The sequence below is a fragment of the Asparagus officinalis genome, chromosome 4 (assembly GCF_001876935.1).
Source record: "Asparagus officinalis chromosome 4, Aspof.V1, whole genome shotgun sequence".
Classification (NCBI taxonomy): domain Eukaryota; kingdom Viridiplantae; phylum Streptophyta; class Magnoliopsida; order Asparagales; family Asparagaceae; genus Asparagus; species Asparagus officinalis.
This window is the reverse complement of record NC_033797.1, coordinates 46853346-46868655: the sequence shown is the minus strand read 5'-3', so window position 1 is coordinate 46868655 and position 15310 is coordinate 46853346. Positions and strand designations below refer to the sequence as shown.

The following is a 15310-nucleotide window of genomic DNA, read 5'->3' as shown; positions in this document are numbered from 1 at the left end:
CATATACAAATTTATTTGTGCTTGTTATATAAGGTAATCTTAATCATATAAAATTACGAATGTAACATGAACAAATATCGCTATCTCGAATGATTTATAAATTTCTGTTTGTATTAATGAAATCATACGAAACCTGAAATGGAATGAATCAATTGCCATGAACTGACCTGATTTGACTTAAAATATACTTATTTGAGATTGAAAAAATCACACGAAACCTATTTTCTAAGAAAAAAATAAATGAGACATGTAATAACCTGATTATTCATAAATTTTTGTAGTACATACCTGAATTAGCCAAAAAATCTTCTGAAATCTATAAAAACATATAAACAACCTGAATAGCCATAAATATGTATATAACATAGCAAATCACATCAAATCTGATAACTTATGCATGTTGATGAACTATATGTGTAAAAAACCATGCAAAGGAAAATAATTCTTGACATCATGTCAAATAAATCAGCCACACGTATATGTGAATTATGCCTATAAACTTAGAACTTGTTCAATATCATCATTGTTAGCCATCGAGTGCAATATCAATAGATATTTCAGGTTGCTAATCTCAAAAAAATTAACACTCATCATAGCCTAAATTGAACACATTAGAACTCCAAGCGACTGGTCACAAACTGAACAAAACCAGGCTCACAAAACATCTCACATATGCAAAAAAAACTAGCCGAGAACACAAAAGAACACAAGCAAGCTACACAAAACCGACCTGGTAACAAACTGAACACAACCAGGCTCAAAAAACATCTCACATATGCAAAAAAAACAGGCCGAGAACAAACCTGAACACAACCAAGCTATACAAAACCAAGTAGGTAACAAACTGATCAAGTTCCTGTACACAACCTCTCTCACAAACCTGAGCCCAAGACTGAACCCCACAAAACAAATACCAACATTCAGGAACAACAACCCATGAGCACAAATCTGAAAGTGAAAGCAAAAGTGCACGCCTACACAAAACTAAAACTATGTAACAACCACGCCTACACAAAACTGAATTAGCATTTAGGGGTATGCAAAGAGGGTTTGGTAACAAAAATTCCCCAAACAGTCTGCCCAACAATCTCACCAAACATGAACCAAAACAGAACCTGAACACAACCAGGTTTCAGGAACACCAACAAAATAGAAATCCCCCATCTTTCATTAGGGGAACAGAACCTGAACACAACCAGGTTTCAGGAACACCAACAAAATAGAAATCCCCCATCTTTCATTAGGGGGTATGCACATTTTGGCAAAGAGCCAACCATGAAATATGAACCAGGAAACACCACCAGCCAAACAAATTACTCAAAAAAATTACCACTAGTGACCAGAAATTCTTCATACTATATAATTATCAAAAAATTAAACTAATAATTTGAAAATTAAAAAACAATTTTTACCTTGATTTTGAAAACAACAGCATGAACAAAGCTCAGATCTGAATTTTTCAAAGCAATCCCACTACAGAATATGAGATCGAGGACGGGTTATCAAGGAATTTCAGATCTGAACAGCGTCGGCAAAGATCAAACCCCCCCTCCCCTAATTTCTTCGAATACATGGTTTTAGAAGGCTGCGGGAGTTTCTGGCGGGAGGAGAGCAAGGAGGCAACTCTAGCTCATCAAATAAATCAACGAGGAAGAAAAAAATCTAACGTGGCTAGGGTTTTCGTCGCTTTCACTCGGTAGGGGAAGGAAATGAGGGAGAGGGAAAAAACCTAGTTGGCAGCGATTTGTGATGGGGTTTCCCTCTTCAGCCCTAGCGAAACAAAGTGGGGAAAATCCGCAGAAATGAAAAATCAGAAGTGGAGGTGAAAAATCGACATGGAGGCGAAGAAAAAGATTTCTACAGGGTTTTAAAGCGAACCAAACAGCCCCTAAGCGGATTTGGGTGGTTGAACAGAAGCTCACACGGCTTGGCTCAAGATTGGACAAACTCGCACGTGCAACTGTAATTGTATCGCACATATACATTTAGAGTAAGCTAATATTTTGATTATAAAATAAAATCTAGCTTAAAATAAAACTATAGAATGGATTATTGAATTTAATTCAATAATTTATAACAAATATTTAGGAGCTCAAAAAGATTACATTAAATTTATATGAGTCCTCTATAAGTAGTTCTAATGGCATGAACTCAAGTTGAAAGAGCATGAAATTTCTTTCGAGTTTATCCGCTTCCAACTCAAACTGCTAAAACTATTTGCATAAAACACCAAAAAGGACTATATAATTAATAGGTCATATTTTTATGAATTATTTATGACAAGTTTTAAATTAATTAAAATTAATTTATTTAATTTTTAACAAAAATTCTAAAAGACAACGGAACATCGGATGTTACACATTCGTCTATAATGTATGTTTCAAAAGTGAATTTATGCACTTTATTGAATGAAATTTCAAGCTAATCTTGTAAAAAAGAGGATGAAGATGAAGAAAGATACGATCTTCCTTTTTTTACAAGTTTGTAAATTTAAGGTTGATTTTACTTGTTAGAATTCCAAGTGTTAAGGGGGGGTTAGTCCTCTAGAACTTAAAACTGGAACTGGGATAATTTGTGGGATAAATTTTTAAGGTGTTAGTCACATAGAACTAGGAAATGGGATATTTTTTTATAGTGTTAGTCAAGTAGAACTTTTGTAGAACTAGAACTGTATTATTTTTTTGGTGCGTTAGTCAAGTAGAATTCTACTAGAATTAGAATTGGGATAATTTGTCATAATTATCCAACAAATTATACTACCTATATATATAACCATAAGTTCTCCTCTCTTAAATTATCCCACACATTGGAAAGAATACAATTGGGAAAAAAAGTGAAACGTCGCCTCCCTCCCTCTTGGTTAGTTTCCCCGCCTAGAAAATTTCTCTGCCATGAAGTCAATCATCTGTTCATTTTTCTGTCTTTACTTTGTTCTTGTGATGATTAGATCTTTTATTATTATCTTCAAGATGTATTACTTTATTGATAGATTTTTGACGTTAAATTACTTTATTATTATTTGTTTGATCTAAGTTTTCTCTCCACAACAGTGGTTAAGGTTAAGAATATAGTGTTGGTGAGTTAGTGCTAAAGATATGCGGGCTATTTATGTTTTTTTATTAGTTAGAAAGCAACTTTGCGATCACATTGATGATTAGATGTTGAATGGTTAATGGTGATATCTATTATTATTAAATCAGCTCAGTAAATTGATTGGGAAATTTATAGTTCATCTGTCGATCATCTGTTTAGCGGCCATGGATGATTCATGTGTACATTTCATTTATTTTCTGATTTGGTTTCAGCGATCATGATGAGATGGGTCCAAATGGTTAATGGCTAAAAAAATGCTTATTTTTCTTTCTTTATGATGTTATGAGATTTAAACTTCGACATTTATGATCCTCCACTAGAAGATCCACGAAATGTTGCTGATGCAGACGATGACTTTGACAAAGAAGACAAGTTACAGGCTCAACGAGCAGCTGTAGGAGCTTGGAGAAATTCTATGGCAGATGACATGTGGGATGATAGAAGCCATGTAGGATGATGGAAGTCGAGTCACTCTAGGGATTTAGATTTTTATTTATTTTGTAAATTATTTTATTATTTGAGATCACTACAACAAATTGCACTTTTCCCAACGTTTATTCCCGACGCATGGTTAAATACGTCGCCAAAAATTATGTTTTTCCCGACGATTTTAGTTAGCGTCGGCAAAACATATATTTTTCCCGACGTTTATAATTAGCGTCGCTAAAAGTGTATATTATTAGCGACGTTTTAACTTAGCGTCGGTAAAAATGTATGGATTTCCCGACGTTTTTTCATTTTCGTCGGCAAAAATATTGCTTTTAGCGACGCAAAAAATTTTCGTCGCAAAAACATATACCTTTGACGACGCATGTTAGTGTCGGCAAATGTGTGTCTTTTAGCGACGAACAGTTTTGCGTCCCTAAAAGCTATACTTTTACCGACACTATATAGCGTCGGTAAAAGTATAGGCTTTAGCGACTCAAAACTGTAACGTCGCTAAAAATATAGTTTTTAGCGACGCAAAACTGTTCTTCGCTAAAAATTATAATGGCGACGCGAGTTAGCGTCGGCAAAGATCCAAAAAATTTCCATTTCACGCAATTTATTTGGTTCGCCGCTCAAATCCCTATCTCAAAACCCCATCTCTCTCAAATCCTCCGATCTCTCCGCTTCTCCCTCTTCCATTCGCCGCCGCCCTCCCACCTCAGTGACGGCCCCCGAACCCCCAGCGCCGCCTCCCCACGCCGCCGTCGCCGCCTCCAGCCTCATCACCACCCACCGCCGCTCCTCCTCCCTCCTCTCCGCCGCTACCACCTCAGCCTCAACCCTCCGCCTCTCTCCTCTTCGCCACCACGCCGCCGTCCAACTCCCCCCTTACGTCGTTAGTAACCCCTAATTTCGCCGGCGATAAGGTACTCTTTGATCGAAACCCCAGTTCTGAGATTTTTCAATTATTAGGTTTAAATTCTGAAGTATGTTGATTTGCTGTACTCCTTGAAAAACACCATACAAGAAATTGATGAAATATAGAAATTGGTTTTAAAAGTAATTCAGAATGTATATTGTGGGTTAAGAATGATTTTAGATAGAACGAGTTAAGAAAAAAACACTAATTTTTTTTTGCTTTTTCTTCTTCTTTCTACTTAATTTTAAGTAGGTTGTTTTGTTGCAGGGCAATGAGAGAAGTAATGGGAGTGTAGTGCATGCAAAAGCATTTGTCAAAGCTCGAACCTTTTCTCCGTAGAGTGGTAAAGATCAAATCTTTTCTATTTTTTTGTTTTCTCAAGTGTCAAACTCAAATTTTTACATACAAAAATATTTAGCTAATTATTTTGTATTATAGTAGTGAGGTTGAATTCTAGTGTAGCTCATCTCCAAAATGTTCCTTTTGTGTGGTTTTATTTAGTTTGTATTCTAATGTAGGCTCATTTTCAAAGGAATCAAAACTTTGGAAAGAGGATACTTCGATTTATGCCATTCATGATAAAAAAGCACTAGGAATGAACCAGAGAAAATTCCTCTGTTTTAAAACAAAATTTTCCATGTTGAAATATGTGATTCCTCAGGCCTGGAAATCTTACCCAAAATTTAATTTTCTTGAACACATGGATGGATATTGAAGTTAAAAGTTGAAAATTTTCAAATTTTTTCCTACAAATTTCCTGAGACAATATTAAATTTTTTATCAGGTACAGGAAGAGGTAGGAAAAGCACTTTGCCGCTTTGTGCACTCATCTTCTCCCAGGTAAAAATTTGTACCGCATTCCTTATTTGTCAATACCAGGAAATATATTTGATATATCTGGAGAATCATAAAGTTTATCTTATTGAATTGTTCGTTTCCGTTTTTTTCCAAGGATTGTGTCAAAACACTTTGTTTTCTTAGATGAAACTTCATTTTCTGGCACTCCTTATTTTGAAGTCAGTGTATAATTTTCAAGAATTCAGCCTTGGTGGAATTATGTTCAGAACATTTGACTGATTGCTTTTCATAAACATTTGGCACTGCATGACCCCTCCGTACGACATAGCTATGGAGGAACATAGGAGTAATTGAGGATAGACCCCCAATACTAATGCCTAATTGCGAATGGTTGAGAAAAACTGTTGGCGTGGTTGCTGCAAAGGACTTGCCCGATGCACCTTCAGAGGAAGAGTTCAGACTTGGATTGAGGAATGGCTTGATGCTTTGTAACGCACTAAACAAGGTTCACCCGGGTGCAGTGCCTAAGGTTAGCATACTCAGCTTTCTAATATTTTTTTATTTGAATTGTACTCATTGCGTCATGTTTTGGGTGAAAATAAATTTAGAATGTTCCAAGTTACCTTTCTCTTTGATTAGGTTGTTGTAAATCCTGGAGATTCAGTAATTCTTCCTGATGGAGCAGCCTTATCAGCATATCAGTATTTTGAGAATGTCAGGAACTACCTTGTTGCGGGGCAAGATCTGGGTCTTCCTGTATTTGAAGCATCAGACCTAGAACAGGTTATGCCTATAACTTCCTACAATAAAGAGAACCTTGACTGATTGCACCTATCATACTAATTGAAGTTATGTTGTTATGTCTGACCTTCCTCATTTTTTAATACTCCATTACGTGGCAGTATCTGTTTCGAAATATGAAAGTTTATCACCTATTATCACTTAATCTTTTTAAAAAGTATGTATTTTCTTACAGGTACTGAAACATTCTCTTCGAACTACTAGAGCTGGCATGGAGTTCATGCAAATGAAGTACTATGAAGAATTCAGCAATCTTGGTAAGCTTAATTAAGTAGAATATTAGGTGTGTGTTTTTATATAAACTTATAATAAACAAGTACAATTCATTCTACACTTTTTCCATAATAGGCCAGCATCTGTATAGCCTTGCTCATGCTGCTTCAAACTATAGCAAAGTTCTAATGGAGAACAGAAAGCTGTACAATCAAGTGCAAGATCTTAGAGGTGAACTTCCCAACATTTAAATGATAAGACGTCAGGTTATTTACCCAGTTTTAGTACTAACTTCTTTTTTAAATTTAGCCTTATTATTGATTAATGAGGTTACTTATATGATGTTTGATGCTTTATATTTGCAGTTGCCTGACTGTTCATGTTGAAGGAAAAGACTTGACATCTGGAGCTATACTCCGCGGATGCATGCACCTTGTTTTGATCTTGCCGGAAGTGAAAGAGTTGATAAATCAGAAGTCACAGGAGAAAGGCTTAAAGAAGCACAACATATAAACAAGTCACTTTCTGCTTTAGGGGATGTAATAACTGCTGTAGCCCAAAAGAATTCTCACGTTCCTTATAGAAATAGCAAACTCACTCAGCTACTTCAAGATTCTCTCGGTAAGTGTTGCTCATCTCTTTATATGCTATTTTCTTTTTTAGTACATATTAGAATTCTGCAATTAGTTTAAAGCAAAAATAATATAACTAATACATTGGTATGAATGTCCAGACACCAAGCAATTAAAACATTGGTATGAATGTCCAATTATGAGATAATAGCGACTAATACCTACTGATATAAGTAAATAGAAACTAATACATGAAATCTGAGTCTTCAACGACAAAAAATTGATTTTATAATGCTATGTTGCAGGGAGTAAAAAAAAAGAAAGCAATTGATTGAACTATTATAATGCTGATAATAAAGAACGAATGTTGAAGAAGAAAATACTAGTTGCAGATGGATGAGTTAGGGTGTTTGTAATTTCCTTTTTGCGTAATTTTCAAATGCCTCTAGTCTCTGTCTGCATGATCTTTACTATGATTTTGCTTGAAAATCTTGCTTCTGTTTTAAACTGTATAGAAGACTGTTTAATCAAAGAACTAATATCTCTAACATCTCTAACATCTCTAACAGGAAATAATCAAAGAACTGATGGAAAGGTTACCACACATGAAAGAGCTTATGAATATGTATTGTGGCCCTGATAGAGTGACTGCAAAGCAACAAATGCAGGAGTTAGACAGAATCGCAAAAACTCTACCAGAGAATATACCTTCATCCGTGAAGAGGTTCACTGATCGTGCCGTTCTTTCACTTCAAGTTTTCTTTTTTCAACTTAGTTTAGTTTCCTATAAATCTTATAATGTGTCATTCTCTGAAATGGAAAACACTGAACTTTTTTCAACTTAGTTTAGTTTCCTATAAATCTTATAATGTGTCATTCTCTGAAATGGAAAACACTGAATATGGCAAACTGGAATATTTAAACAGAAATCTTATAATGTGTCATTCTCTGAAATGGAAAACACTGAATATGGCAAACTGGAATATTTAAACAGGCATTTGAGTGTTGACTTGGAAATGGAAATGAATGTAATTATTTTGCAATGAGAGCAAATTCTTTGTTAATTTATCATAATATGCAACTTGTTTGGAGTATAATTTGATGTTTGGTTTCTTTGTTGGTGTGAATGGGAGTAAATTTTTTGTGGATGTTCAGGTTCAGTGTAGGCTTGTAGTTGACAGAAAAGATATTACTTTTGGCGATGCAAATTAGTGTCAACAAAACTATGCTTTTACCGTTGTCAAAAATTATACTTTTACCGACGCTATCTTGCGTCGGCAAAAGTATAACTTTTAGCGACGTTAGCTTGCGTCCCCAAAAGTATAGCTTTTAGCGATGATTCACTCTGCGTCGCTAAAAGCTGTATTTTTGCCGACGCTATCTTGCGTCGGCAAAAGTATAGCTTTTAGCGACGCTATCTTGCGTCGGTAAAAATATAGTTTTTAGCGACGCAGAGTGAAGCGTCGCTAAAAGCTATACTTTTGGTGACGCAAGATAGCGTCGCTAAAAGCTATACTTTTGCCGACGCATAGCTTTTGCCGACGCTGCATACGTCGCCAAAAGTACACTTTTGCCGACGCAAAATATTATGCGTCGCTAAAAGATATATTTTTCCCGACGCATGACGCCTCACCAAAAGTGTACTTTTGGCGACGCAGTGTATTTACGTCGCCAAATACTTTCCTTGACGCACTTTTGGCGACGCGTTAGCGACGCTGCATTTTGCGTCGGGAAAGATTTTTCCCGACGTTTTTTAAACTTTTGCCGACGTTTTTTAAACTTTTCCCGACGTTTTTTAAACTTTTGCCGACGTTTTTTGTTTCGTCGATGAATAGTGATGTTTTATTGTATTATATTTTATAGTTATTACTAGAATTTTCTTATCAATATTATATTATTTTTAATATACAATTATTAACAATAGTAATTTATACCCACCATTACCCCCACCAAATTATCCTACCAAATTATGCAACTTCATAATATTATCCATCATTATCCCACCAAATTATCCTACTAAATTATCCCACTTTAAGAATTACCCATCATTGTTCCACTAAATTATCCCAGTGTTAAAAAATTATTCCACTTTACCAATTATCCCAGCTCTACTTAAAAGTTCTAGGTGACTAACCCCCCCCTAAGAGAGGTCAGCTATGATTCTATGAATATCGTGAAAATTGAACTGTATAACCGCATGAAAGCTCAGTGGATGAATGTGTGCATACCGACATATATTGAAGCTGATATTCGCAATATAAGCAATGATGTAATTATTCAAAAATTTAGAAAAATAAAAAAATCGTCAGTATGAGTTTATAAATGTTACTCCAAGCTCGATGTTTTTTGTATTCAAGTATGTATACACACACACATATACACACATATGTAGGAGGAGTGCAGCCTGTTCGCCCGCACAGGGCCCCCGGATTTTGGGGGCCCAATTTTTTTTTAATTTATTTATTTATATATATATATATATATATATATATATATAGAGAGAAGAGAGAGCAAATATGGACCCTACATTTCACAAAACCCCCGTCCATAATCAAAACCCCTCCTTCAAAAAACAACCAATCTTCACAAATCAATGTCTGGTCGCCACCTCTCATCCCCCTCTCTGCTCTGAGCTCTCTCCCCCAAACCCAGTTCCTTCGCTGCTCGCACCGCAGTCGCCAGTCAGCGTCGCCGTCGCAATCGCGTCGCCGCCCCCGCTGAGTCTCCACCACTGACGCGCCCGAGGTCTCCTTCGGAATCGCCGTCGCCGTCCTCGCTGAGCTCCGAATCGGAGCACCGAGATCGCCGTCGCCGCCCCCGCTGGTCCGCTTCAGACTCATTCAGACTTCGGGAATGATCTGCTACCGCCGAGGGCCCCGAAATTCTGCAGACCTCGGGATTCGCCGTAGCCGCCCCCGCTGAGCTCGAATCGGAGCTCCGAGCTCGCCGTCGCTGCCCCCGCTGGCCGCTGTCGAGCTCGCCAGGCTCCATAGTCAACTCCAGTCTCCAGCAATTCCTCGGAATCAGAATCTCAGATTAAGATGTAAGATTTGGGTCTATTTTTTTGGGATTACTTAGGGTTTTTGTTGTTTGAGGAGCTGTTCATTTGATGCTTTTGTTTGATTTTTGTTGTTCAGTTGTTGTTGTAAAGGCTTTGGATAAGATTCATTACTTGACGGATAAGAGCAAGGTCGATTCTCAGCCGGAGCTGTTCATCAGGTTGTATTGTTCCGAATCTTGACTTCTTTCAATTTGATTGTAATCAGTAATACTTTATTATAGAAATGCCTCCAAGAAAATATCCTTCTGGATATGATAAATGTAAAAAAAAAAAAAGAAAAATTGAACAATTTATCCAAACTCAAGTGGATCGCTTGATAAATTTATTGTTAGAGAAACACAAGATTTAGTTAAAAATTCAATTAAAAATGATAATATTAATGATTTGGGCTTGAATGAGTATGAGAATGAAAATGTGTTTACTTTTCGCACAGGGCCCCTAAAATCTCAGAACCGGCCCTGTTCATATATAATACATCATCAAATATAAACCCTAGATGAGGCAATAGAATACCCAAGTTTAGGGATGGCACAATCTAAATTTCCTATCTTCTATAGGATAGTTGTATTGATTTTTTTGGAAATTTGTAATTTAAACTCAAAGCATGAGGTAAACATTCTCTATTCCTTGGGTCCAATGATTCTGTTATGCAACTTGCAGCACAAAAATCTCAGCATCAGACATCAAAGCATGCCAACACAACAAAAACACTATACCCACAGGCAAACGTAATCGTAACATAAACAATTCCCGCGTCAATTCGTTTCCGCCCAACCGCCGGGACACAATAATTAACCACCTCCTCTCCCCTCCACGTGTCCCTTCTTCATTGGCCCAATTTAAATAATCCCTCCAATTTAAGTCAACCGCCTTCACCCCACCTCCCCCAGCTCCATTAATCCCCCATTCAGCCGACTAACCTCCGGATTCAACCCAAAATGATCCGATTCGGGTCCGGGTGCGGATCCATCGTCATCTTCCTTACCCTCATCCAGTTACCAATCCGATCCCAATCCGCCTGCAGGAGCGGTTGCAGTCTGGCTCTCGGGTCCTACTACGTGTCGCCCGACCTGAACCTGACCTATATCGGATCCCTATTTGGGCTCGGGTACCAAGATTTGCTACCGTACAACCCGAACATCCCCAACGAGCAGTTCATTGCGGTCGGTCAGCGGGTCAACCTGAGCTTCCCCTGCGACTGCATCAATGCCGGATTCCTTGGCCGGATATTCTCCTACGTCACAGTTACGGCCGATACCTACGGTAAGATAGCAGGTCGAACTTATGCGAATTTGACGACTGCGCAGTGGGTGGCGCAAGGGAATAGCTACCCGCCTACGCGGATACCTGATCAGGCTACCATTAATGTCACGGTGAATTGCTCGTGTGGGGATCCGGAGGTGTCGGTGGATTACGGCTTGTTTGAGACGTACCGTTAAGGGAGGGGAGAGCCTGGAGTCAGTGGCGGCGGGTTTGGGTTGCAGGGCGAAAGAGCGGCTAATGATGGGGTGAATTTTAGCGCGGGGAGTGGGGTTGTGTTTGTTCCTGTCAAAGGTGAGAGCTTTTGAGGATTGGTTTGTTTGATATCTTCATCCATCTTTTTTTAAAAGCTATTTTGGCATCTGTTGATGTTTATACTGAAAAGGTGAACACTTTAGAGCCTTTATAGTCTATGATATGATTCATTTATGATGTCAATTTGAAAGGCATGGAACTTTCTTCCTTTATCTTACAGGTTCTAATCTAAAATATAACTGCAGAAAATAGTTTAGGTTTCAGTCCGTGAGAAGATGTTCAACAAGTTGGCGCCTGATAGAGTATAAGATTATAACTTTCAAGTCTCGTCACAACTTTGAAGTTTTGGGGTAAATCATGTTGAAGGATCGTGCCAATCACAATGAAATGTTGTCAACAAGATCTATGAGCGTGAACTCCGATGGTAGGATTTTTTCTCGGTCTTTCAAATTGTAGATGGAGTAAACCAGCTTGATGCTGCACCAACAATGGTCAATGGAATCTAAGACTAATTTACACAAGAAAGATGGAAGGTTAGGAATAATGTGGTCTGAACCTCAGTTGTATAGGAAATCAGAACTGAAGGTTTTATCGCTAATTAGAGTTATGTAAGAGTTTTCGGAATTAATTGATATAGGTGTCTAATGACCATAGGGAAAACTTTGGCCTCAATGCGAGTTGAAATTGAACATTGTTTGGGGGCTCTATTTATGGAAACACTTGTTTCTGAAACTAGTAAGAATATGATGCTTTACGGTGAAATTCTCTTAAACATCGACATCTCGACCATTCTCTTGTAGCATATGGCTAAGTTAGCTTGGCATTGGACAAGCGTAATGCGTTTGTTGCATATGTGTAATCTCTTCAAATTTCAAACTAAAAGTTCCTATATGTAAAACAATCTTTTAACTATTGTGAGATTTTAGATTCTCTCCCTTTAATTGCTGCAAACGAACTTTGCAGATCCAAGTGGAAGCTATCGCCCCCTTTCTCCGAGGTAACTTTTGCTCGTCCCTTCGCTTGATTACATGTTTTGTTCAATTCTAACATGAAATTTAAATTGTCCTTTTAATATGCAGGACAGGTGGTTGCCTTTCTTTGCACATATGTATGCAATTAACTTACAGTTTGATATCAAACTGATATCGGTTATCGTCGTGAGATTTATCAGGAATTTCAGGTGGAGTTGTGGCTGGTATTTGTATAGCTGGAGCAGTTCTACTTGTTATCTCCATAGGTTCCTATATTTATGTTTACAGGAGAAAGAAGGCAACAGCCTCGCTCACGCCAACACCAGTCGGAGAAAATTCTATGATGCAAGGCCGTGGTAAAAATCCTTCATAACCTTCCAGCACCATGTGTGCGAATATGAAAAAATCAGTTCTTAAGGTTGTGTTTTAAGAAATAGGCTAAATTTCATAACCGCCCTTACGTAAGGCAGTCGCGCAAACTTTTATACCAGAGTCTCAACTTTGTTATTTAATCAAATCTTTTTTTTTTTTGTCGGTATCAGGTAATGAAGTATCCTCCAATAAGACCCCTGTCATAACACCTAGAGCTGGCAATGCTTCTCCATTCACAGGCATTACCGTCGATAAATCAGTAGAGTTCTCGTATGGAGAACTATCCAGCGCTACGAATGAGTTCAGCATGGCAAATAAAATTGGTGAAGGTGGTTTTGGAGCTGTTTTCTATGCCGAGCTTAGAGGAGAGGTTGGTGACACCATCATGTAACAAAATGCATCGAATGAAGCATGATCAGCACTCGTTACAAAATATTATGCTTCTTGTCTACTGAAGCTTTAGTTCTGTTTAATTAGTTAGTATATGTTCCATCAATTACAAGACGGACATCGTCCTTCATGAAGCCCTTTAACATGTTCAACAGACATGAGATAGTAAAATGGTAGATGAGACTATTTGATTAATATTTGCAATTATTGAATAAAAAATTTTCCTTCTAGAATCTATCCTCGGATTAACTTCAATATCAGATACAGGTGATTAAAAATTAGCTTGACAATTCCAGCTAAATATATACCTGCCTGAGTACATCTCAACAAAATATGTTCCAACAAACAATAGTAGTAAACATGTGAAATGCTCCTTCATAGAAGTTATTAATCACAACCTCCAAAATGCTTATATTTGTTATTTTAATTGCTTCTAAAAGTCATATGTGACCTTTTCTTGGTTAATATTGCTCCAGAAAATGCTGCTAGTTTTCCCTTTAGCTCTACTTTCAGGCAAAATATCAGGGGTTATTCATTATGCTATGAAATATGCACTGGTTTCTTCCTAGATGAAATTTCCCAGGTTATCATTCGTTATTGTATTGTTTGTCGATAGTAATCCCAGTGAAGTTCCACTTCTAATATTTCTTTCAATGTGACAAAGTAATAGAGGTGTTAGATTACTACGTATAGATAGAAAAAATTAGAGGAAATAATTGTTTTATCTTGTATGCTCATACATTTTATATTTCATTAACTAACCACGTAATACATCAATAATACCATAATTATTTGTTTCACAACGCACATTTGAAATTGATGGATCTGAGGCAGATGATAGAAGAAATATTTAATTTCATTATGTTTCTCTTAGGTTCTTTATTCATCTATTCATCACAATTTTAGCATGTCTTTAGCAGTGATTATTCACTTTGCGTGGTTTGAGTATTATTTAAGAGCTTCTTTTAGTTATTTTGAACTGATTAAAGGTTTGTGCATCATTTACTGCATTGAATTTTTGTATTGCAGAAAGCTGCTATTAAGAAAATGGACATGCAAGCCTCCAGAGAATTTCTTGCTGAACTGAAGGTTTTGACGCATGTTCATCACTTGAATCTGGTTAGAGAACTTTCTTACCCCTATACATCTTGCTTTAGATATGGAATTTATGAATTTGCATACATACAATGTAGAAATGTCCCCCTTTTACATGTAAACCTCCATTAAGCTAAAATATATTGCACATAATCCGCCAGAAACATTGCGTAGCACATTGCCTAGCAATTCACTAGGAACTGTTTCAAGATGCCAGAGCAACTGATCTATGTACTGAATCCATTTCCCAAATACAAAACGATATCTATTTCAACAAAAGATCAAAACTAGCCAAATCCTCAAACCATGATTATTATTCAAGCACATAACACAATCACGTCATTGACAATCCACAATCTAATACAGGTGCGCTTAATAGGATATTGCACCGAGGGTTCTCTGTTCCTTGTTTATGAGTACATTGAAAACGGCAACTTAAGTGAACATTTGCGAGGATCTGGTAAGATAACTGCAAGCGTACTAATTCCATTTCAACTGATATATGTATGATTAATCTATGATTTCTATTTTTTTTTCTTTTCTGGTTGTAGGTAGAGATCCTCTTCCATGGACTTCAAGAGTTCAGATCGCTCTTGATTCAGCAAGGGGTCTAGAGTATATACATGAGCATACAGTCCCTGTATATATACATCGTGACATAAAATCAGCAAACATTTTGATAGACAAGAATTTTCATGGAAAGGTTGCAAATCAGATTTCCCATTTTGGTCTGGAATGCTTATATTCTTCATTTTTATTAATAGTTCTCTTTGTATTTCAGGTTGCAGATTTTGGATTAACAAAACTTACTGAAGTTGGAAGCACATCACTCCCTACAAGGCTTGTTGGTACATTTGGTTACATGCCTCCTGAGTAAGTAGCTCACTTGTTCTCTTTAGTCCTGCCACAATGTCTTCATTTCAAAAATAATTCGATAAAATAAATCATGAGAACGTGAAATTTTGTAATTGTTGCTTGAAATATTAAGGACTGACGCGTATAATTTACGGGTGCAGGTATGCTCAGTATGGTGATGTCTCGCCTAAGGTAGATGTTTATGCTTTTGGGGTTGTTCTTTACG

At 37.1% G+C, this 15310-nt stretch overlaps 1 protein-coding gene and 1 pseudogene across 1 annotated transcript; both read left to right on the top strand.

Moving 5' to 3' along the window:
* LOC109837377 (kinesin-like protein KIN-14F) lies at positions 4259 to 6878 on the top strand. The gene is made up of 8 exons (XM_020405602.1): positions 4259 to 4448; positions 4709 to 4784; positions 5226 to 5281; positions 5568 to 5768; positions 5879 to 6022; positions 6216 to 6297; positions 6389 to 6484; positions 6619 to 6878. Exons 4-8 carry the CDS (start codon positions 5613 to 5615, stop codon positions 6624 to 6626), a joined length of 486 nt encoding a protein of 161 aa, XP_020261191.1. The 5' UTR covers positions 4259 to 4448; positions 4709 to 4784; positions 5226 to 5281; positions 5568 to 5612; the 3' UTR covers positions 6627 to 6878.
* The window catches only part of LOC109837376, a 10571-nt pseudogene continuing 6054 nt past the window's right edge, over positions 10794 to 15310 (top strand).